This window comes from Furipterus horrens, unplaced genomic scaffold (genome assembly GCF_987537825.1).
Source record: "Furipterus horrens unplaced genomic scaffold, mFurHor1.1.pri manual_scaffold_8, whole genome shotgun sequence".
Taxonomy (NCBI): domain Eukaryota; kingdom Metazoa; phylum Chordata; class Mammalia; order Chiroptera; family Furipteridae; genus Furipterus; species Furipterus horrens.
Window position 1 is genome coordinate 63,341,009 of NW_028327178.1, and position 25,004 is coordinate 63,366,012.

General features: G+C 41.9%; 1 protein-coding gene across 1 annotated transcript in view; it reads left to right on the forward strand.

Moving 5' to 3' along the window:
* Positions 1 to 25,004, forward strand: part of PYGB (glycogen phosphorylase B) — a 90,008-nt gene that overhangs the window by 47,821 nt on the left and 17,183 nt on the right. Inside the window, 6 exon segments of the mRNA XM_090285016.1 lie at positions 12,944 to 13,088; positions 13,863 to 14,028; positions 14,949 to 15,063; positions 15,695 to 15,793; positions 16,246 to 16,396; positions 24,942 to 25,000. Of these exon segments, the coding sequence (XP_090141142.1) occupies positions 12,944 to 13,088; positions 13,863 to 14,028; positions 14,949 to 15,063; positions 15,695 to 15,793; positions 16,246 to 16,396; positions 24,942 to 25,000 (735 nt within the window).

Genomic DNA, 25,004 nt, shown 5'->3' on the forward strand with positions numbered 1-25,004 from the left:
TGGACCAGCCTTTGAGGCTTTATACAAGTATAAAGTGGTATATCAGATTATTTTTTTCCCTTCTCACTCATTCCATCTACTCTGTTAATTTAAAAGAAGTTCGCAGGAGATACCTATTTTTAATGTTAATTTGTTTTCCTAGTTTTAATACTTTTTTATGGAGAGAGTAAATTAGCTATATTGGATACACATGTTAAGTCTGTATTTTTGCTTTGTATTGCTACAGGTTTCAGAACTTTCTCAGATACATTTTTACTATGAAAATAGCACTGAAGAGCGGGTAGTTTCTTGTCCTAGTTGGCAAAGAGTGCTTAAGTTCTTTTTTTAGAGATTCATAATGTCTCTTATAAACAATTCTGGAGCTACACAAAAGAATGTTTCTTGATTGAACTAAGTGAAATGGGTCCTACAGTAATTCCCAAGTGAGATAGTCTTTTTAAAATATTTTTATTGTAGTAAAATATACAAAACAAGTTTATCATTTTAATATTTTTTAATTTTACAATTTAGTGGCATAAGCATATTCACAGGTTGTGCAATCATCATGGCTACCCATCTCTAGAATTTTTCATTTTTTCAAACTGAAACTGTACTTGTTAAATACTAACTCCCTACTCCATTTCCAGCTCTAATCACTGTTACACTTTCTGTCTTTGAATTTAACCCTGCTAGGTACTTAATATAACTGGAATCATAAAGTATTTGTCCTTTTGTGTCTGGCTTATTTCACTCAGCATGTCTTCAAGGTTCATACAATTTATAGAATGTGTCAGAATTTCCTTCCCTTTTTAAGGCTGAATATTGTATATACCACAATTTGTTCATCTGTTCGTTAAGATGGCCTTATTAAGGATAAGGAAAATAAAAATTATCATTTTCCATACTTGTGCAGTCGAGAAAATAGAAAAGCAGTGTGTTGGTTCTCTTCAGTATATACTTTCCTACGATTTGTGCACCTACCTCTTATGCCACCAAAAATCCAGGACCTGTGCTGTCTTTACTTGGATCAGGAAGAGCAAAACCCCCCTATAAGATGCTAAAAAGATGTCATTACCTCAGTCCCCTTTAGAAGATAAAACCAGAGATTATCTTCTAGCCTGTGATCAGTACTACTTCCTTAAATGAAAGGGGGAGTACAGGACCTGGAGCCCCTAAGCTGGATCTGGTGGCTTCCAAAGCCAGCTTTGGTCTGGAGCCAGGTCCGTCTTCCACACCAAAATGGACAGAAAACAAGATCACAGGTACTAAAGAGGAAGGGAGGAGAGAGGGAGGAAGACTACAGTGCTTTTCCTGAGGAGAGGGAGTCCCAAATACTGGCACTTTAGGACTAAGTTTTTACTCTCTGGAAGGGAAATTAAAATATAAGGACAGTTTAGAGAATCTCATAAAGATAAATTGATACATTTGAATCCTGAGACAATGTCCTTTTTTCTTGGTGTTAAAATGTTCTGTCATCATATTAGCTCATTTTTTAAATCCTCGGTAAAATAAAAACTTGGCAACACTATGCTAGTTCCCATTTGGTGGAAAATCTAGTCCATGAAATACAGCAGTCTAGGAACCAGTTCTTTGGGGGGACCAGGGGGGCAAGTGTGAAAGTAGGCTGGGGGGAACCACCTCTGGAGACAGACGAATAGGGTTAACGATGAAGCAGTCAAGATGATTGCTAAGTTTTTTATAAGAGTACTTGGTTTTAAAAAATCAGGTCTATGCATTTGAGTTTGCTACTCACTCCAGGTTGTAACTGGGCTTATGAGAGCTGGTCACAGTGAATTCTGATACGGGGTCACCATTTATGTACATCAACTTGGAACAGGTACATTGCACTTAAATGCCTGTCACCAAAGGGGACTGTGTAGGAGCCAAGGCTACCACTATAGGCCTATGTAACCTCAAGAACAAGAAGTCTGTGTTTGCTGTCCTTTTTTTTTTTTTAAGGTTTTATCTACTTATTTTTGGAGACGGAAGGGAGAAAGTGAAACATCGATCTGTTGTTTCCTATACACATCCTAACTAGGGACTAGGGACCAAACCTGCACCCCAGGCATGTGCCATGACCAGGAATTAACTCTCGACCTTTCTCTTTGCAGGACAATGCCAGCCAACTGGCCCACACTGGTCAGGGCTGTGATTGCTGTGCTTTTAAAGCAGCAGTCACCTGTTTAGCCCAAACCTTCTGTATCCTGGACTCCCCAGTGTCTTTTAAAAATAACTTCTGGCAAGTTGTTGTTTACTAATGATGGGAGGGAAGCACAGCAAAGCAAACGAGGTGGTAGAGGCAAACCAATAAAAAAGAAATGAAAGGAAGGAAAAGGGAAGAGTCGATAAAAGTAGGCACAGGAAGAATTAAAAATAACGTTGAATACTTTGTACAGATACCATTCTCTTAAGCACTTTACATGAATTATTTAATACTTATAACTACTTCATGGAGTAGGTACTGTTATCCCCATTTCACAGATAGGGAAACCAAGGCACAGATGGGTGACACAGCCATCAAAGGCAGGGCTAGACAGGCTCCAGTATCTGTGTTCTAACCACAATACTTTTCCACCTCTGTTAGGACTGCCTCTCTTACAAATCCTGACTGTTAAAAGAGGGAAATATTAGGTTGAAATACTGATTGTCTCCCACTTTGTCAGAGCTTTGGAGTAGCTCGCAAGGTTTACACACCTACTGCAGATGCCTTGGGGAAGCTGGGATTCTGAGAAGAGCATTACATAAAGCCAGCCTTGTAAGCCCCCTCTTGCTTTCTGTTGTGTCACTGTGAATTACGGGACTTCAAGTCATCCACAGGAAGGACTATGCACATTGAAGGGTGAACACATCTGAGTGTACTGTAATCAATTTGAGTAAGGGTGTCTGCAGGGCTGGTATGCGTTGCTTTAATAAAAAACCCAGAAGTTCAGGCTTCCCAAATAGGAAAGTTAAAGGGAGGGGGCAGGCTCACTTACATCTAAAAATAGTTCAAAAATTTACTTAGGTTCCTTTAAAGAGTAAGTTATTCCAGTGTGAAGCTGAGGAATGTTTCACTTTATCAATTTTGTAACTGCTATGCATGCAGACATAGTGGTTTCACCCTGTGGGCACATCACTACTGCACTGAATTTCCAGTTCAGGGCCTTGCCCAATTTATATGAGGCATGGTCTGAAGGAAGTGACGTGACTAGACAGACACATTTCATAGCAGGTATGTGGTTCTCTTTGCCTTCTTTCCTAAAGCAATTTGTGGAGATGGCAACATCACAAAGTGATGGTGCTTCCAGGTAGGTTCATAAGTGAATAGCATTAATAGAAGCCCTTGCTATAACCTGTGCTGGACACATAGCCAAGAGAAAAATATAAAGTATGCTGTTGTGTTTTGTGGTGGTTTCTTACTGTAGGATTGAGTAGCCTGTTCATGCTAATACAACCTTCAATTTTTGAAAATTTTTAATATATAAAAGAAATATATTACTGAAGCATATGTGGTGAAGTCTCTGCCCCCACCTCCCCTTTACTAACATGAAGTTTCTTCCCCCCCAAGACTGTAAGTCCTTCCACCCCCAACCACGTCACTGCATAGACACGCTTTCTTTGTTCTTTTTTAAAAATATATTTTATTGATTATGCTATTAGAATTGTTCCAGTTTCCCCCCTTTGCCCCCCCCACCAGATACCCCCATTCACTCCAGCAATCCCCCCATTAGCCCATGTCCATGGGTCGTGCATATAAGTTCTTTGGCTCCTCCATTTCCTATTCTATTCTTAACATTCCCCCTCTTAATTTTGTACCTATCAGTTATGCTTCTTAATCCCTGTTCCTTTTCCCCCATTCTTCCCCTTCCCCCTCCCAGCTGATAACTCTCCAAATAGTCTCCATATCTATGATTCTGTTCCTGTTCTGCTTGTTTGCTTAGTTTGGCTTTTTAGATTCAGTTGTTGATGATTGTGAATTTGTTGCCACTTTAATGTTCATAAATTTGATCTTTTTCTGTCTTTTAAAATCTTCATTTCTTTTCTACCTTTTTTTTTTTTTTGATAAGTAATAGCACAGAATGAAATGAATCTCTGCTAGTCTTGACATCATGCATTGAATGTTTTCCAGTTTGCAAATGGAGAGGATAGAAAACAGATTCACTTCATAGTACCAGTTGGTTCAGTATCATACACAAAAAATCCAGCTGTAGCTAAGCAGGGATGTGATAGCATTTATTTGAGGGTGAGGGCCTTTTGGGAATGTCCATATTATTTTTCCAGTTTCCTGTTCCAAATGCAGTCTTTGACAGCTCATACTTCTAGAGAAAAAAAAATGTCTTCGCTGTTCAGTGACGTTTAATTATGTTTGAGTATCTCTTTAGAAGATACAGGAGAAGAAAAAGAGATATGAAAGGGAAAGCAAAGTCAGATAAAAAAAACTAATGGATTTGTGATTGGGCAGATTTCAAATTCTGAACTGCCAAAGAGAGTCAGCATTAGTGTTCTAAGAAGATGAAACGGATAGGCAAAAGCTGAGCAGACCAGACAAGTTCTTTTTTTCCCCCAATACTGTATACATTGATTTTTTTTTCTGAAATACAATCCTGTTGTACACAGGATTTTGTGGACTCAATAGTTTGCCTACTGGATTTCTGTGGTGTTGCCATGTACCCCCAAGCTACTTGAGATCCTTTGTGTCTTTGTGAATGACATGACTCAGAAGTATTGTCTTGGACATCAGGAAAGATGGGCTGTGTTCATTCAGTTTAGCCTCAGTTTGTCATATATAGCATGTGATTTATATCCAGCTTTTTAGCCCAGAAGGCATGAATCCTACCAGTTGATACTGAAAAGCCAGAGTGCTTAAAATAAAACTCTTAAGTCATAAATGTGAATGAACTTTAGTGGAAAGATGTGTTCTGGTACCAGAACTGAAGTCAGTTGGGGGATCCTCCTACTGTGGACATTGTGAGCCTATACTCAGCCTCCTTTCCAGCCCTTCCCTGCTCCAGGTGTCCCCAGACCCTCCTGCCTGCTCTTCTACTGCTTTCTGGACAGCATGCTCCCCTGTGTCTGGTCTCTGCCCTCCCACAGCTGTAAACTGGCACTGCAGGAAGGAATACACTTTTGGGCCAAACTCTGGTTGTTGGGTTTTTTGGTGTGTTTTTTTTTTTCCATAAATCCTTGTCCTTCTAATATTCACTGAACTTGCATTTCCATTCTTTATATTTTCACTTTTTTCCCCCAATAAAATTTTTTTTGTTTTTCCATTACAGTTGTCCCACTTTTTTCCCTGCACCCTGCACCCTCGTTCCCCCACATTCAGTCCCCACCTAGTTGTCCATGTCCCTAGGTCATTTATACGTGTCCTTTGACAAGACCCTTCCCCTTCTTACCCCCTTCTCTCCCTCCCGCCTCCCCACTTGTTACTGTTTTATTTCTTGTTTATGTACCTCTGGTTCAATTTTGCTCATTTGTTTGTGTTGTTCATTAGTTTCCTGTAATAGGTGACAGCATAAGGTATTTTTCTTTTGTTGCCTGGCTTATTTCACTAAGCATAATTCTCTCTCGTTCCATCCATGTTGTTGAAATGGTAGAAGTTCCTTCTTTCTTTCTGCTACATAGTACTCCATTGTGTAAATGTACCACAGACTTTTGATCCACTCATCTACAGATGGGCACTTAGGTTGTTTCCAGCACTTAGCTATTGTAAATAGCGCTGCTATGAACATCGAGGTGCATAAGTTCTTTTGAATGGGGGTTTCAGGATTTTTCAGGTATAATCCTAGCAATGGAATTGCTGGTCAAAAGGCAGATCCATTTTTAGTTTTTTGAGGAAATTCCATACTATTTTCCACAGTGGCTGCACCAGTCTGCATCCCCACCAACAGTGCACCAGGGTTCCCATTTCTCTGCATCCTCTCCAGCACAAGTTGTTTGTTGATTTGTTGATGATGGCCATTCTGACTGGTGTGAGGTGGTATCTCATTGTGGTTTTTATTTGCATCTCTCTGATGGCTAGTGATGTTGAACATTCTTTCATATGTCTATAGACCCTCTGTATGTCCTCTTTGGAGAAGTGTTTGTTCAGGTCCTTTGCCCATTTTTTAATTAGGTTGTCTGTCTTCTTGGTGTTGAGTCGTATAAGTTATAAGTTCTTTATATATTTTGGAGATCAATCCTTTCTCTGAGATATCATTGGCAAATATATTTTCCCATATGGTTGGTTCCCTCTTCATCTTGCTGATGTTTTCTTTTGCTGAGCAGAAACTCTTTAGTTTGATGTAGTCCCATTTGTTTATTCTTTCCTTTATTTACCTTGCCTTAGGAGATATATCAGTGAAAATGTTGCTATGTGGGATATCTGAAATTTTCCTGCCTATTTTTTCCTCTAGGACTTTTATGGTGCCACGGCTTACATTTAAGTCTTTGATCCATCTTGAGTTTATTCTCGTGTGTGGTGTAAGTTGATGGTCTAGTTTCATTTTTTTGCATGTCCCTATCCAGTTCTCCCAACACCATTTGTTGAAGAGGCTCTTTTCACTCCATTTGATGTTCCTTCCCCCTTTGTCAAATATTAGTTTACCATATAGACCTGGGTTTATTCCTGGGCTCTCTATTCTGTTCCATTGATCTATATGTCTGTTCTTATGCCAGTACCAGACTGTTTTGATTACCGTGGCCTTGTAGTATAGTTCAGTATCAGGTATCGTGATTCCTTCTACTGTGTTCTTTCTCAAGATTGCTGTGGCTATTTGGGGTCTTTTTTTGTTCCATATAAATTTCTGAAGTATTTGTTCTAGGTCTGTGAAAAATGTCATTGGTATTTTAATAGGGATTGCATTGAATCTATAAATTGCTTTCGGTAGTATGGACATTTTAATGATGTTGATTCTTCCCACCCACGAACATGATATATGCTTCCATTTATTTGTATCTTCCTTAATTTCTTTCTTCAGTGTTATATAGTTTTCTAAGTACAGGTCTTTTACCTCCTTGGTTAAGTTTATTCCTAGGTACTTTATTTTTCTTGTTGCTATGGTAAATGGGATTTTTCTTTTAGTTTCTATCTCTGAGATTTTATTGTTGGTGTACAGAAATGCCTTCGGTTTCTGAATATTGACTTTGTACCCTTGGTTGTTGGTTTTTGATTAATTCCAAATGCGATTTCTTGCTTCACTAAACTGATTTGTTGAGGCTGGAAATTTCTGTCCTTTGTTTATTTGCTCATGAAAGTGGTTTAAGTCTTGAAATAACCTCCAAGTACTGTCCTTAGAGATTAAAGGGTTCATTTGACTACTCTAGGATGGCTTCCTTTATTCCCAAATTCTCCACCTTCCCAGGTTTATACAGAGACCAGCAGGAAGAATTGCACTGTCCTCAGTACTCTTGCTGGCCTGTTCATATGCCATGGGAGGCAGATAACACATGAAACTGAAGTGTGGGTGGTGGCATATTAACGATCATGGGCATGAACTATTGATTGAGCATAAAGCATGGTTAGCATTGAGTTTGGCTCTGCAGAGATAGATGGAAAGACCCTGAAGTTGCTGGTTGAGCAGGCAAACTGTGGTCTCTAGGACCAGAATCAATTTGATTTGTCTATACAGTAGTCCCTCCCTATATTGCGGGATATAATTATTTATCGCAGATTTTTTGCTTTATTGCAGATTTTTCGCTATATTGCAGGATTTTGCAGTACTGTATATGTATGTTGTTAAAGTTACGTAGGTTTAAGAGTGTAGAATATGTTTAAGAACATAGGTAGTGTTTATAAAAGTGTGGAAAAGATTAATAAGGGAGTTGGAAAGGTTAATAAGGGACTGGGAATGGTTTATAAGTGTGTGGGAAGGGTTTATAAAGCCTTAAAATATATATAAATACTAAAATAAATGTAAGGTTCCTACTTCACGGATTTTCACCTATGGTGGGGTGTTCTAGAACGTAATACCGTGATAAGTGAGGAAATACTGTACTTATTTTTATTTAAGAGGAATATAACAGGAATATCAACAAATAGTTTGGAGCATAAACTATACTACATTAGAATAATATTGTATGGGAAGTAAAATGGAAATACCAGTTCAAGGAGAAAAAGAAGTCACAAAAGGTTTCTGGCCTAATAAATAGCTTATTCATGTATTTTCAAAGGGATGATGGTACATATTAAGTCACTGTGGTATTTTGAATCTGTTGGATACATTTAAGAGAATTGTACATTTAAAATAATTTATTTACTATGTATTAAAGTTATATTCTTAGCAACTATTAAACTTATAACAAATTTTAGATGTCAGCTTAAAATTGTACATAAATACACAGTTTTAAAATTCTTATAAGGGGCAGGTAGTGAAAGAAGTTGAAAAGTACTGGCTCTGGTTCGATTCCCAGTCAGGGCACATGACTAGGTTGCATGTCAGGTCCCCAGTTGGGGGCGTGTGAGTGGCAACCATACAGTGTTTTCTCTCCCTCTCCTTCTCTTTTCCCCTCTCTCTAAAAATAAATAAATAAATAAATAAACAAACAAACAAATAAATAAAATTGTTTAAAAAAAGCAAGTACTGGCTCAGATATTACCCAAAAACATGTTCAAAGAAAAAAAATTTTTGCTTCTCAAATTCTTGCATTCCTGCCAGTCACCTCAAGAGTGGAAGTGTGTCTGACTCCCTGTGCTTCATCTGTATACTACCCCTGTGTTGGTGGGTGGGCACAGTGCGGTGTGCCAGAAGTGGTATAAAGGTTACTTCAAAGTGAAAACATATGACTTTAGGTTAGAGCATGCCTTCTCCTCATGATCTGAGAGGAGACCACTTCCGATATTTCCATTAACCAACTCAGTTCCTGGTGGCATCTGATTTTGCATACATTACATAAGACTTTCTCCTTGCATTCCCCAGGAGCATCTGTTACCCTCTTGCTTTTCGTCTAATTCTTCCCTCCTTCTGCCTTGCCTCATGTTGAAATAATTCAGGACAGTGTTTTTCAAACTGCAGGGTTCAGCCATTAGTGCGTACTAAAACCAAAGAGTGAATATTAATCAAAGGGAATTTTGACACTGTTAAACAGATGTGGTTTTCAGCATCTTAACGTCAGTGCTAGCATCCGTTGTTTTATGTATTTAAACTGCATCCCTTATATTAACAGTTGTGTAAGCCCTGTTAAGCCACCAGGAGCCTTGCTTAGTAGATACCTTTTTTTTTGTCAGGGTTCACACCTTTCTGATTTCTAATTTTATATATCTTTTTCTAACCTAAAACTTGATCTATTTATTTCTTTTTCTTGGAAAACAAAAAACAAAAACATGTCTTGGATTTGTTAATCAATTTTGTATTTCTTATGTCTGAACTTTTTTAAATATGAAAATATTTTTATCTTGCTGAGTATGCAAGTGTAGTACAAAACAGACTTGTAATTTTTTTTCTCTGTGTGCCTTATAAAGAGATTTTCAGATTTGCAAAGAAAATGTACTTCTGACCGTATAGCACTGATTAAAAGAGAATCTAGAGAAATTAAATTTTATTATGGAAACTTATACTCTCAGGTATTTAAAAATTTGTATATTTCATGATAAATATTTATATCAAGATATAACATTAGCAACTCATGTTTTAATAAGAAAAAGCTCCCAGGATGGGAGAAAAAGAAACACACCCCAAAGAATTACCCAGGCGCAGTTCTAAAGGTAAACAGATAATTGTTGCTGTTCAGGAGATAGAAAGGTTCTGGGGAGTGCCCTGCTGAGAACACTGTGCTGACTATTTCTAGATTATAGAAGCCTGGTCCTTTAGGTGTAGAACTTTCTGATAAAAATAATGATATAAAATTTCTAATATAAAGTCTATGGGGTTTTCAAAACTAGTTTTCTTTTGTTCTATGAATTTCTTAATGTAATATTTACTTTTGGTTTTACCTAAAATTACTAACCACTAACTGCCATTCCTGCATTGTCCTCATTCCCATTCTGGGCGTCTGGTTTCCTGGGACTCCCATAACACTTGGTAGCGCTCGATAATACCAGGTGCTTCTTTCAAAGCCCTTATGTCTGCTTCTCTGAGCTGAGAGCACAACATAGATGCAGATGCCCTCTGCTGTCTTTATTGTCAACTTCTTGAGGTACTAGATGTTCGATAATGACTGTTGAATAAATCAGGTGAGTGAATGAGTGAATTACATTATCAGATGTGCATATTTGTCATCAGTTTTATTGGGGCATTATTTACATATAGTAAAATTTACCAGTATATACAATGGTGTTACCACAATCAAGATAAAAAATATTTCACCACTCCAAAAGTCACCTATGCCGCTTGCAACCTCCTCACTGTATCCCCAGCCTCTGGCAACCACTATTCTGTTTTTCTGTCTGTATAGTTTTGCCTTTTCTAGAAATTTAGATAAATCTAATCATACATGTTGTGGAAACCAAGGCAGATTCTCTGTGCGGTACAGAGCAATCTTTCCAGGGAAGGAACGAAGGTTGTTTTCCTGAAAGATGGCTAGAAGGGACCTTAAGACACAATGAAAAACCAGAAAGACTTGGAAAAAACAGGTGTGTACAGGCAAGGATGAGCCCTGGCTGGTTTGGCTCAGTGGATTGAGCGTCGGCCTGCGAGCTAAGTGTCGCTGGTTCGATCTTCCAGTCAGGGCACATCAGAGAAGGAAAACTCTGACTCCAAAAAAAAAAAAAAAAAACCTCTGCTGCCTTGCGGCATACCTCTTCAGGGGAAAGGCTAAGGGAGTAAACCCCGACAGAAAATCCGGAGCCAGAGTCCCTAAGGCGGTTTGACGTTGTAGTCAACACCGGCAACTCCTGCGGCGCACCTGAAGCCAAGCTGTATTGACTCCGTCTTTCCCTTGGACCCTTCAGCTGCGAAGAGAGGAGGGGTCTGCTGCATGGGCAACAGCAGACCCTCCATATCACCCTGCCCAGGCTCTGTAGCTTCAGCTTCACTGGAGAGGACACTCCAGCGTCATCGCAAGATGTTGATTCAACACGGGAGGAGACAGATACCGTGTCACTCCCGAGTCGGACTGCACAGCCATTCTCGGCGGTGCAGATAGACTCTTAAGAAGCTACACCATCGTCTCTCGAGACGGACGGCTGCCGACAACGATGACAGGCAAGGATGAATGCCAGATATGTGGCTCAGCTTCTGTGCCCTCAAGAAAAGACTGAGGGTCACCCCAAATATTCCTTGGGTACATTCCAGCAAAGCAGAACTAAAGATCAGAAGTGGTCATTTGCTGCCCTTGTTATGTTTATGCAATCGAACAGGATAAATTAAAAATGGACTTAATGTAGTCTCTTTAAAGACAAGGAGGGTAACCTTAGGGAGAAAAATTATTATTCAAGGAAAATCACAATGATCAGTAGTAGACTATAAAATAGGGCAACTAACCGTCTTAAAAGTTCCTTCTCGTTTAAAATATGGTTTCACTTGAAAATTAAACCATGTCTGTGATATCATCAAAGAAAATCAAGTTGCAGGCAAATAGAATTTCAAGTGCCTTGCAACTGGATGTCTTCCCAATAAGACAGTCTTACAGATTTAGAGACTTGTTTGTGGGTTATGTTACATAAATTAACACGTGTTTTCTGTTTTCAAAGGCCATAAGCCTATGATCGCATTACCTGAGTGATTGTCTGTACGCATAAGCCTCACTTAATCCTCTCTGCAGCGCTGCCTCCTGAGACTCAACGGTTTGGCTGAACTAAATGGCTGGGTTGGGGATGAATGGGGTGGTCTGTGGGCTTCACTTTAAAACTGGTTTCTCTTTTCTATCCTAATGGCTTGGACAGAAAAGGCCCAGAGGTCTGAGAGGTGGGAAACCTAAACTATTTACCTCAGCCCAAACTAAGTATAATGGGCAAAAGGGTTTTGGACAGGTGAGATGTGCCTAGAACACCTTCCTCCAAAGAAACCCTTTTTTTTCTTTTCCTCTTTTTTTTTTTTCTTTCTCCTAATATGGAACATTGAAAAATTAATCCCTGCCTTTTGTCATCTAGTAGTTATGGATTGAATGATGTCTTTTAACCCTTTTCGCCAAATCTGTTGCCCCCAGAACACAACAAGGATGCCAGCCTGTTAAACCAAGCACGCCGTTGACCGGAGAGAGCCAACTGACCTGGAGTCTTCACGATCCTTCCCCATGTGGGAAGGCCACCCTCCCCTCCACACCCCCACTCTTATTAGGGTTTTCTGGACCCAAGGGTAGGTAGGACGATGACCATGTCCAGCTTGAAGCAGCTAGAGGAGCTTGAGACCTTCGCCCATTGTCCTTTACAAGATTACAAAGGGTCCTAATATTTGAGGGGCGGGATAGTTATTTTTTATGAACCAGGGATATGGACTTGGGGGGCGGGATTGCTGGGGGAGGGAGATGCTGGGTGGAGGGGAGCAAAGGGGAGAAAATTGGAACTGTTGTAACAATATAATCAATAAAAAACATTAAAAAATAAAAATAAAAAAAAAGAAAATTAAATGAAATAATTTATAAAAGAGGGAAACTGAGGTGATTCTAGGTAGTAGAGTAAGCTTTATTCATTTGTGTGTTCGCTGGGTCAGGATGCAAAATGTTTGTGGAGTGTATGAGGAAAGTGAAGGTATTTGGGCTCAACTGCAATTCTGAGAAAGTTCTAGACAGGTCTCAGAGAGCAGAGGGCTCTCTTTTTGGTAAGATCTTAATGTCTTTTTTTTTTAAGATTTTATTTATTTATTTTTAGAGAGAGGGAGAGAAGCATCAATGTGTGGTTGCCTCTCACGTGCCCTCAACTGGGGACCTGGTTCACAACTCAGGCACGTGCCCTGACTGGGAATCAAACCAACAACCCTTTGGTTCACAGTCTGGTGCTCAATCCACTAAGCCACACCAGCCAGGGTTTAATGTCTGTCTTTGATCCTAGACTTTCCTCTTGCTTAGCCATCTGGCAAATGAGCTGCTTGTTTCTAAATAAAGAACCCTGGAATGTTCTGAAATGTTCTAGGCTTGGGAAATCACAAAGAAGACCTATGCATATACTAACTACACCATGCTGCCCAAGACTTTGGAGCTCTGGTCTGTGTCCATGTTTGAGAAGTTGCTGTAATGGCACCTGGAGATCATCTGTGCCATCAACAAGAGGCACCTGGATGTGAGCATTGATTGTGCTGGGGTTGGGGTGAGGCTGGTGGGCTGCACCCATGCCATTGGGTCCTCCTGTGTTCTCCACATTACTTCTTGAACCAAATAGCCTCTGTCTAGCAGAGGATTTTGAGGTCTTAGGGCTGTCACTTGGCAGAGCTGTTGGCTAGTCCCTATACCTAGACCTCTGGTGTGTATGTGGAAGTTATGGATTCAGGTCTTTTTAAAATGCTCTTGTTCTCTTGCAGGGTTTAGATTTAAGTGTCTATTCTTGAAGTGTCAGAGACCTTTATCCTGGTATGACATAGCAGCAATTGGGTGATTTGGAAACAAACCCCTGGTTGTCTTTGTTACCTGCAGAAAGATAATGTATGAGAACAGGGGGTACTTAAAATTTAGGTATGGTTATAGTTCATTTTTTAACCTTTTGGTGAAAAGGCAGCTGTTCCCAGTATCAACATGTGGTTAAATCCTGCTTAAACCGACAGGGATAACATTCCCATCTTTTCCTTATAAGTCACATGGCATGGCCTTAGCACTGCTGGTCCTCTAGTCTGCCACTCATTGAGCAGCTCTGCTGAGCCCTCAGGCTGGACCTGGGCTTTTCCCTGGGCTAAGGCAGCATGCGAGGAGGGACTCTCAGAGGTGCATCCAGGGTATTTGAGTGCAAGTCCGGGGTGCAGCAGCCCTAGGATTTTCTTGAAGGACACCAAACTTCCCCCAGGAAGCCCTTGACCCATTGTGGGGCCTCCAGCACTTCTGCTTATGACTGTCTTAGCAACACCAAGTGGCTGCCCTGTTCCCTGGCGATGTGGACCGCCTGCAGAGGATGTCTTTGATTGAGTAAGGGCATTGCAAGTGTGTTAATATGGCCCACCTGTGTGTGATTGGATCTCATGCTATCAATGGCATGGCTAGGATCCACTCAGAGATCATAAAGCAGTCAATGTGAGTGATCCAGTGTTTGCCCTGAGCTAGGCCATACATCCTTTTTGACCCCACACATGCCTATAGGAACTTGGCTGCCCATACACACAGTGGCTGATGCATATGGCCAATGCTCCACACCATTATTGCACTGCCTTCATGGGCAATGGCTGACCTACTCAAAAGCACCCTGGCCAATAGGTGATGTTGAGGATGTGAACCTTCTCATCACCAGTGGCTCATCTTTTTTTCTGCATTGTGAGTCTGTCAAGGCAGAGGCTCTGATCCTATAGCCATCTGCTGCTGGCCAAATGCCATGAAGGCCCCATCTGTAGTTGAGTGGCCTGGGTTGGATAGGGTGGAGGTTAGGGTGTGATGGGCAGGGGCTGGTCATCCTGAGAACAGAGGAATTTTTAGGTCAGATCTTGTTGCTCCCTGTCCCTTGCCAATGGGATGTGATCTTGGAGCTTCTTCCACTCTCACACTTCTGAGAGCATTAGGTGGGCCTAAACTAGGTCTGTCCATGTGGAGACCCCTGTGTTCCCGGTGCCTGCTCAGAGGCTTTAATTCCCACAATCAGAGGGAGGACTTCTGCATTTTGCATATATGGAAACTAAGCCCTAGTTTCTCCACTACCGTTAGCACTCTAGAAAATGGCCAAAATCCTGATACCTGTGAGGTTATAGCCAACCCAAGGCTGCACCATCAGCTGTGGTGTGCATTGAAAAGTATGTGTTGCATGTCAGCTGTTCTCCAAGTGTGCAGTTGCTGTTCTCCAAATAGCAGTAATGCTGACTGCTCTGCATTCTTTAGAAAATAAAACAGGAAAACTGAGCTTCAGGACCTTCCAGTGGATTTCCTTACAAGGTCCTCTTGTTCTTCTTGCTCATCTTGTTAAGAACACAGCATTTGTTACAATTGCCTGTTTTCCGTGGTTTTAGCTTTAATGATTTTTACAAGCTGGAGCCAGAAAAGTTCCAGAATAAGACCAATGGCATCACACCCCAGCGGTGGTTGCTCCTGTGTAAACTGGGGCTGGCTGACATCATCATAGAGGTGAGACTGCCCACCTCTGAGTCCATGGAGAACTGTGGGCACAGTTAGAGCCAAAGCCACCACCCGCCTGGTGTTGTTGGGCTTATTGCCACTGGGTGCTAAGCAGGCAGCAAACTTCTCCTTTGTTTGTGAACCAGCAGTGGCTCCTGGATGGGAATAAGTGGGGTCCATCTGCCACCCCCAGGCATGGGAGTGCTGGGCTGTGCAGGGCAGTTAGTGAGTGGTCTCTGGAGTCTGGGGGAAATTTAGAATTGAGGTCCTGGGGTTTCAGGAAGGGCTAAGGTGGGTCAACACAGCCAAGAGTTAAACCATAGGCTAGTAGCTGAAGAGGTTTTGTGAGCCAAGGACACAGTAGTTTATTGACTTGTTCATGTGTACACTCAGGAGGGAAAGAAATGAACTGTCATATATGCTAGGTAGTGTGCTAGACTCAAGGATGCAGCAGGTGGCTATAGAGGCAGCATCTGGCTGGGGCTGTGTGTGTGTCAAGGAAGGGACAGCAGAGCTCAGATTTGAAGAGTGAATAGGGGTAGCCAGAAAACAGAGGCGTGGGACAGAATGGGGGGGACAATCTCCAGGAGGACAGGCCTTAAAATGAGGTGAAACCACATGTCCCTTTTCAATCTTCCAGAAAATCAGGGCAGGTTTCCTGACAGACCTGAGCCAGCTGAAGAATTTGCTGCCCTTTGTCAGTGATGAGGCGCTCATCAGGAATGTAGCCAAAGTCAAGCAGCTAGGCCTGCATACAGCTTGTCGCTCCTGCTTCATACCTAGTGTGGGGCCATGTCCCTGCCTGTTTTGTGTGTTGGGGCCCAGGAACTTCAGACTCTATGGTCTCCACTCAGCTTTTTAATTGAGGACCTGACTGACCTCAGGTCACACACAGGCAGGTGGGCAGGTGAGTGAATGCAGACAGACCTCCAGAACACCCCTGAACACACTGCTTTTACTTTTCCTTGCATAGCTGCCACCCCTTTGCTCTCTCAGTTGTGGTCTTCCAGTCTTATGTCCCTCCACTGGGGCAGCAGTAGTCCTCCTGGGAGTTCCCTCTGTGCGATGTTTCTGACAGAGGGATGGAGATATTCTCAGCCCAGGTGGAAAGCCAAGCATTAGTTGGATGTTGGGGGAGCTTGTGGGTTTTGTTCCAGTGAACCATTTAACCATCCATCCTTATATTATCACCAGGAAAATAAGTTGAAGTTCTCTGCCTTCCTGGAGAAGGAGTACAAGGTGAGAATCAACCCCTCCTCCATGTTCAACATACATGTGAAGAGGATCCATGAGTATGAGCAGCAGCTGCTGAACTGCCTGCACGTCATCACCCTGTATAACCATGATGCAACCTCATACTCTTGCTCACTAGCTCATCCTGGAGCCTGGGACTTTTTCTCATGCAGGCAAGCAGTGGGGGGGCTGTGCGTGACATTGGACATTTACTTTAAACAATAGCTTTATGTTTTTCTGTGTGTTCAGTGTCAGAGTAGTTACAAAGGAGTGAAAGGTGAGCTCTCTCTCCAGTCTGATTGGGGTACTGGCCTGAGCTACATGAGGCAGGCAAACCATTAAATGCCTCAGAAGGGCCACAGATGGCCCCAGGTAGGGTGATGCCCAGTGTGGGGGACCTTCATGGGACTCAAAGGCTAGGCTTTATGTTCAGTTCAGATTTTATTTTAAATTTAGCTATTATCTTTATTCGACTTGAGTTATTTGAAAAGCTTTTACTTATTAGAAGCATTCAAATTATACTTATAAAAGCAAAATAGTATTTATTAAATTTATATATTTACCGCAAATTATTTAAGCAACATTTAAATACGAGTAAATATAAATCAAAGACCCTTAAAAGTAAATAGGAATATTTGCTTAGTTTACAAATATGATAATAAAACCTTAATGAATAACTTAGTTTAAAGTTTTGTGATCAGGTAAATATTAATTTTGTAAACCAAAGAACCACAAATACTCTTCAATATAAAAAGCTCCTCTCAAGCACATTAGAGTTCCTATTACCAATAAGTAAGACTCAGTCAGGTGTAGGAATCTGATTCCTTGTGAGACAGTTGAGTAACAGGATAGATGATGTTTAGGCCTGAGTGCCTCTGATGCTTCTGACCCCAAACCTTCAGAGGAAGCTGCAGATGAGGGCCATCCTGTCTATGGCTGAAGGAGGTGCTTTACCACACAGACTCCCTACCCAGAAACAGTCATTCGTGTAAATTTTGTTCTGTTTTATTTGCCATGTTTTTTTTTCTGCAGTCATGATTTTCTGCATTTTATTTGTCATTTTCTTCCTTAGTCCCCTCCTTGAACTCAGTTTATGAGCAGCAGAGAAGTCACTCGTGCCCCGTTCTTCTTCCCACTGTGACCCTGCCAGCAGTCAGTAGTCTCTGTCACTTCTTCTGGTGTGTGCCTTTGTACTTCCATTATGCATTCCTCCTGCTGGGCTTGTCAGCTGTTAATGAGACCCTGTGATCCCCAGCTGTTCCAATGAGTCAGTCAGGGGCTTGTGCTCATTTCCTCCTCCTTTACCTGCCTGTGCATGCATGTGTGTTCAGGTGCTTTCTCCATGGTGAAGGCATGCAAAGTTGACACGCTGCTGTCCTCATCCCTGACTTGATTTTTGTCTTAGTCTGTGGATAAACACATTTAATGTCCACCAGTTCTTTTGCAAAGCCATCCTGCCTGGATCTCCCTCTAGGTCACAACACTGTAGGGGCACCAAATATTCCCTGTAAAAAAAAGTTTCAAAGGCCTGCTAAATATGTAAGAATGTAAGGGCTTTAACTGTTCTTTGTAAGAAGTAGCAAGGACTTGCTAAAAGGCCTTGGAAAAAGGAATGTAAGAAGGAGTGTTATAGCAAGTAGTGATTTACAAGCTGAAAGCACCTCAGCCTCTATCACCTCCCATTTGCCTGCTTGTGTCTGGTTTATAACATTTGTGAAGGATGTGCTTTGCAGAATGTCTAGCCCTCTGAAGATAAATTGCTTCACAGGGAGTTTGTTCCTGGCTGAAGAGCTATGCTGCTGCAGGAGATAACCTTATAGCCTTGCGAATTTCTGTTCCTGTTACTGCCAAGACATTCCTGCAGTCCTGGCCAGCCCCCTCTTCCTAAGGCTGTTTCCCACCAAAAAAAGAAACAAAGAGACTGCACCGGTATAAAAACCCAGCGTTTAGACTCCATTGTAGGTTGGAGCATGTTAGAGACCAGCTCAGGGTCTGCCCAACTCCTGGCCATTATTAAATCTTTTGCTTACTTTATACACCACTTCAGAGTGTTCAATCTCGCCTATGTAGCCGTAACAACACCACCCCCAAGAATCACACTCTGCAAGTTCTTACTTGTTCTATAAACATGAAGGACGATTGAAAGGTAACATTCTCACTTCACTTTCTTTCGCTGAGCTTCTTTTAGGTCCCTGTTCTACACTGTCTAGAGTGTGGGTTCTGATGTGTCTTGGGTCTATGCTAATTTTATTGTGCTGTGTCTGGGTGTTGGCCACTGTGGGTCAGTTTCCCTGATGTTCAGGCTGGTCTTTGAATATATTGATTGTTTTCTTGCATTATATTTAGGAAGTTTTTTTGAAATGTATTTAAAACATTTTTTGGTGCCACAGTTTTGTTTCTAGGACTCCAGCTAGGTGTGTGTGTCAGGGGATGGGGGGGTGGTTCTTTTACCTACCTTCTTGCCTATTGATTTCTCTCTGAACAGTTCTAAAGGTTTTTCCTTTTCTTTTAGGTTCTCTGCTCTTCTCATCTCCATCCTCTGTGTCTGCTGTGCCCTCTGCAAGTCTGCTCTCCCTCTTGGCATCTCTGATCAGGCTGCACTTACATGCAACAGTTCTGCCTTTTTGCTCCCATATTCCACTCTTTCCTAGAGTTTTGTGGTTCAGTTCTATAGTCTCCTTTCCATGTCAACAGTCATCACAGATTGGAGATTCTCACAGGGAGGTTTGTTCCATTTCCCCTTGTCTATAGGGAAGCTGTGTTCATGCTTGTAGTTCCTAGATGAGTGAGATGATGACCAGGATCTGACAGCTCAGGATGACCAGCAGGAGCTATGTGAGGCTCCAGAGCAGCTTCAGGCCTTTCCAAGGCCTGGTACCTCTTTGTGACTCATCTCCTCTGTCTCTTCCAAGTCCATGCCGGCTCAGGAGGATTCCCAGCCTGGCTCTCGTAGTTTCTGCCCTGTGAGCCTCTGTTCACCATGGTATCAGACCATCCTCTCGAAGTTTCCCTATAGGAGAGGTGCTGATGAGGTCAGCCTGCTTGGCCCCATGGGGCTCCTTCCCTATCTACCTTACTAATGGCCTCTCTGAGGAGGCCAGGTCTCAAGATCCCTGCACTCTCAGCCCTGTCACCCGCCCCCCACCCCCTGGTGACCTGACAGAACTGTCTCAGTGGTTTGGAGTTTGAATGTTTTTCTTTCCTAGTTTTGGTGAAAAGGTAGTTTGTGTTTGTATTTTTTTCTATACACCATGTTATTCTGTCTGATTTCTGGAAGTTGGAAGATTCAGAAGGGACAGTCATGTTTCTACTAGAACATGAGATCAGATGTTAAAGATCAGCCCTGGCTGGTGCGGCTCAGTGGATTGAGCATCAGCCTGCAAACCAAAAGGTCACCGGTTCAATTCCCAGTCAGAGCACATGCCTGGGTTGTGGACCAGGCCCCCAGTTGGAGGTATGCAAGAGGCAACCAATTGATGTTTCTTTTGCACAATGTTTTTCTCCCTCCCTTCCCCTCTCTCTAAAAATAAATAACTAAACTACTTTTTTTTTAAGTTTAAAGATCAGGGGAGATCCAAGATGGCGGAGGAATAACTGGAAGCTCACTAACCTCCTCCTAGGATCAATCTGGAATTATAACTTAATTGTGGAGAAATCAGCTGGAATAAGCAACTGAACACTAGCTGGAGAGAAGTCTTATAACCATGGAGAGACAGAAAAGCCTGCTTTATCACAACATGACTGGTAGGAAGTGCGGAGATGCAAAAGGGCTGGCTGGGCTCCCATGGGTGGCAGATGAAGGGACTGAGAAACAGCTCAGCAGCTGGAGGTTCCCCCTGAGAAGGGCAGGGTCTAAACCACCAGCTGGGCTTCCCAGCCTACAGCAACAGAGCAGAAAGGAAAATAGCATACATCCGTGAAAAGCAAAAAGCCACAGGGTTTTTTTACTGGCCTGAAAGAAACAGCTAGAGACAAAGAGCTCTTAAATGAATCACGTACAAAAATATTTTGGCTCCCACTTACCCTGGGCTCAATAAGAGAGAGGACAGAGAGGACTAGAGACACTTGAGGAGTACTTGGGTTAGTGGTTTTGAGGAGAGAACTGAGGGAGCAGACAACCAGGTCCCAGTGCTGACTCATTCCCCAGGCTGCAAGCAGACCATTACTCTCCAAGTGGCATCAGCCTGAGGGGAGGCAAAAGCCCCGCCCACAGGAATTAATCTTGCCCACCCTTGGTGCTTAAGCCTGATGGCTGATCACAGATTGAATAGACTAACAACTAAAGGAGACAGACAAAGACAGTAGATATCTGGTAGTCTCCAATAGGTTGTCTAGGCCCAGACTGGTACACAATCTGATGCCACCAGGGGCAGATCCAGGAAGTGCAGATCAATCTAAGAAGCAGCAACAAACATGAAGAGTCACAAAAATGGGGAGATGGAGAAACAACACCCCCATCAAAAGGAAAGGAGAAATCCCCAGAAAGAGTGCTAAATATAATAAAGGAAAGCAAACTATCAGACATATCAGACATGGAATTCAAAACATGGATTATAGGGAAGCTCAATGAGTTCAGTGAGCACAAAGAAAACTACAAAGAACTCCAGGGAAACTACAAGAAACTTACTGAGAACCACACCAACATGAAAAGGGACATAGAATCTATCAATAAGAGCCAGGAAGAAATGAAGAATGCAATTTCTGAATTGAAGAACACAGTAGAAGGAATCAAAAGCAGGCTAGAGGAAGCAGAAAATTGGATCAGCGAGCTGGAGGACAACGTAGAAAAAAATTTCCAGACAGTGCAGCAAAATGAAAATATACTGAAAAAGAATGAAGAGGTTATAAGAGAGCTGCAGGACATCATAAAACATAATACTATCCATATTATAGAAATACCAGAAGGAGAAGAAGAGAAGCAAGGGCTAGGAAACCTGTTTAAAAAAGTAATGACAGAAAACTTCTCTAACTTGATGTGAGAAAAACTCACACAAGTCCAGGAAGCACAGATGGTCTCAGTGAAGATGAACCCAAACAGGCCCATTCCAAGACACATCATAATTAAAATGGCAATATTGAGAGACAAAGAGAGTATCCTAAAAGCAGCAAGAGAGAAATAGCTATTAACATACAAGGGAGCTCCAATAAGGCTATCATCAGATTTCCCAACAGAAACACTACAAGCCAGAAGGAAATGGCAAAAAATATTCCAAGCAATGAAAAACAAAGGCCTACAACCAAGACAGCTCTACCCAACAAGGCTCTCATTCAAAATGGAAAGTAAAATAAGGAGTTTCCCAGACAAAAGAAGGCTAAAAGAATACACCTCCACCAAACCAGCATTGTAAGAGATGCTAAAGGGTCTGCTTTAAGAAGATGAAGAAACAGAGAGAGAGAGATGAACACAAATCCAAAGGGGAAAAATGACAATGAATAAGTACCTATCAATAATAACAAAAGAACTTATGCACCCTATGTTCATAGAAGCACTATTTACAATATTCAAGTGCCCATCTGAAGATGAGTGGATCAAAAAAATGTGGTACTTCTACACAATGGAGTACTATGGAACTCCCACCATCTGCGACAACATGGATGGAACTAGAGAATTATGCTTAGCGAAATAAGTCAGGCAATGAAAGACAAATGCTAAATGATATCACCTAATACAGGAAACGAATAACAACACAAACAAATGAGCAAAACTGAACCAGAGGCATGTAAACAAGGAGCAGACTAACAGTGACAAGGGGGGAGGGAAGGAAGAGGGTAATAAGGGGAAAGGTCTAATCAAAGAACATGTATAAATGACCCATGGACATGGACAATGAAATGGGGATTGACTGTGGGAGAAGGGGTGGGCAGGGTGTGGGGGAGTAATGGGGAAAAAAGTGGGGCAACTGTAATAGAAAGACAAACAAAAAATTTTAGTGGAAAAAAAAACAAAATAAATAAATGAATGAGGCAGAAAATCCCCCAACCCCCCACCTAACACACACACACACACACACACACACACACACAAACACATCACATGTAGGAAAGTGAACAAAAGAAAATGTAAAGTATGGAAATGCGATTTTAGTGAATATTAGAAGGACAAGGATTTTCTTTCACACTGTATTTTTCTCCCTACCTGATTCCTCCATAATTTGACATTCTAAAGAAGAAATGACATAAGGTTCTTTGCATAAAACTAATAAGACCAGTTGTTAATAGAGGTTTTGTTGACCATGACTTTGACTGGGATGTCATGCCTAAAAGAGATATGCTTGGGCTCTGGTTGTTACCAAAAAAACATGAGGAACTGGAATTGACTTTTGAAGGTAATAAAAGCCCACGAGAAAAAAGGCCTGATACCTTGGTTGGTTGTGCAGTTCATGGCAATTTTTCCAGGAAAGGAATGAAGGTTGCTTTCTTGAAAGATGGCTAGAAGGAACCCTAAGGCACAATGGAAAACCTGAAGGATGTGGAAAAGACAGGTGTTTACAGGTAAGGCTGAATGTGGCTCAGCTTCTGTGCCCTGAAGGGCAAACTGAAGGTCACCCTAAAGGTTCCTTGTGTACGTTCAAGCAAAGCAGACTTAAAGATCTTGTGAGATTACTTTCTGCTCATGTTGTGTTTATGCAAACAAACAGGATAAATTAAAACGGGACTTAATGCGGTCCCTTTAATGACAAGGAGGGTAATCTTAAGGAGAAAAATCATGATTCATGGAAAATCACAATGCTCAGTGGTAGACGATAAAGTAGTGCAGCTAACTGTCTTTAAAGTTTCTTTTCATTTCAAGTTTGTTTTCATTTGAAAGTTAAACTAGGTCTGTAACATCATCAAAGATGCTTAATTTACAGGCAAGAAGAATGTGAAATGCCTTGCAATTGGATGACTTCCCAATAAGATGTTTTCACAGATCTAGAGACTGGTTTGTGGGTTATGTTGCGTAAGTTAACATATGTGTTCTTTTTTCATGGGGCATAACCCTATGATCTCATTACCTGAGTGATTGTCTGTACGTATAAGCCTCACTTAATCCTCTCTGCAGCGCTGCCTCCTGAGACTCAATGGTTTGGCTGAACTAAGTGGCTGGGTTGGTGAAGTATGAGGTGGTCTGTGGGCTTCACTTTAAAACTGGTTTCTCTTTTCTATCCTAATGGCTTGGACAGAAAGGGCCCAGAGGTCTGAGGGGGAAAACCTAATATATTTCCCTCAGCCCAAACTAAGTATAAGTGGGCAAAAGGGCTTTGGACAGGTGTGACGTGCCTTGCACACCTTCCTCCAAAGAAGCCTTTTTTTTTTCCTAATGTGGGACATTGAAAAATTAATCCCTGCCTTTTTTCATCTAGTGGTTATGGTTTTAATGATGCCTTTTAAACCTGTTGCCAAAACTGTTGCCCCAGAATATTACAAGGATGCCAGCCTGTTAAACCAAGCATGCTGTGGTCCGGGGACAGCCAACTCACCTGGAGTCTGCAAGATCCTTCCCCATGTGGGAAGGCCACCCTGCCCTCCACACCCCCACACTTATTAGGGATTTCTGGGCCCAACAGTAGGTAGGATGATGGCCATGTCCAGCTTGAAGCAGCTACGGGAGCATGAGACCTTTGCTCATTGTCTTTTATAAGATTATAAAGGGTCTTAAGTCTGAGAGGGGGGGAATTGTTACAGAGCGGGGGTTCCCCCCCAAAAATAAATAACTTAATTAATTTAAAAAAATCAAACTAAGCAATCCAGAATAGGAACAGAATCATAGGTATGGGGATCATTTGGAGGGTTATCAGCTGAGTGGGGAAGGGGGAGAAATGAAGAAATGGTGCAGGGATTGAGAATCATAATTGGTTGGTACAAAATAGACAGTGGGAAGTTAAGAACAATATAGGAAAGAGTGAATCCAAAGAAATTATATGCATGACCCACAGATATGAACTAAAGGGACTGGGATTGCTGGAGGGAAGGGGGTTACTGGTCAGAAGAGAGGAAATGGGGAAAAAATGGAGACTACTGTAACAACATAATCAATAAAATATACTTAAAAATTTTTCAAATAAAAAAAAGTTTAAAGATCAGCTACAACTCTATACTGCTTATGGCTGGTTCTCAGTTCTCTGGTAAATGTTGTCTAGGTCTCTCCCTGTGTGCAATATCACCTACCCCCTCCCCATTCCCATGGCTACACACACTGAAGTTGAAAACAGGTGGCCTGATGAGGACACTCAGTTTTCTGGGGCTGAAGGTGAGCCAATCATAGTGCCTGATCACCTGTCTGCCCCCATGCAGGGAGGCTTGGAGGCTTGCCTGATACCCCTCAAGGGCTGACAGTGCCATTACCACAATCCTGAGGTGATCTCTTTTTCGAGTGCCAATCACGTACAAGGGGCCTTGAGTACTGGTAACCAGACCCAAGAAAGGCTCCTGTATTAGGCTGTTCTGGAAACAGAGGTGCAGCTTTCCCTATAGGCTTTTGGAAGAGTCTGATTCTGGCTGACCTTCTTTACCACCCTTGGATGTAAGTGCAGAATCTAGGAGATTTGTTCCTCTTCTGTAAGTGGGATTTCCTGGTGGATGGGTGTGGCCCAGTGTGGTTACCCTCTGTGTCGGGTTGACCTCTGAGGACACTGGTCACTACAGCTCACCTGAATTTCTTGTTTGTCTGCCAGGAATAAAGAAGGACCCTGCCAGGGATCTTGTGCCCAGGACTGTCATAATTGAGGGTAAGGTGA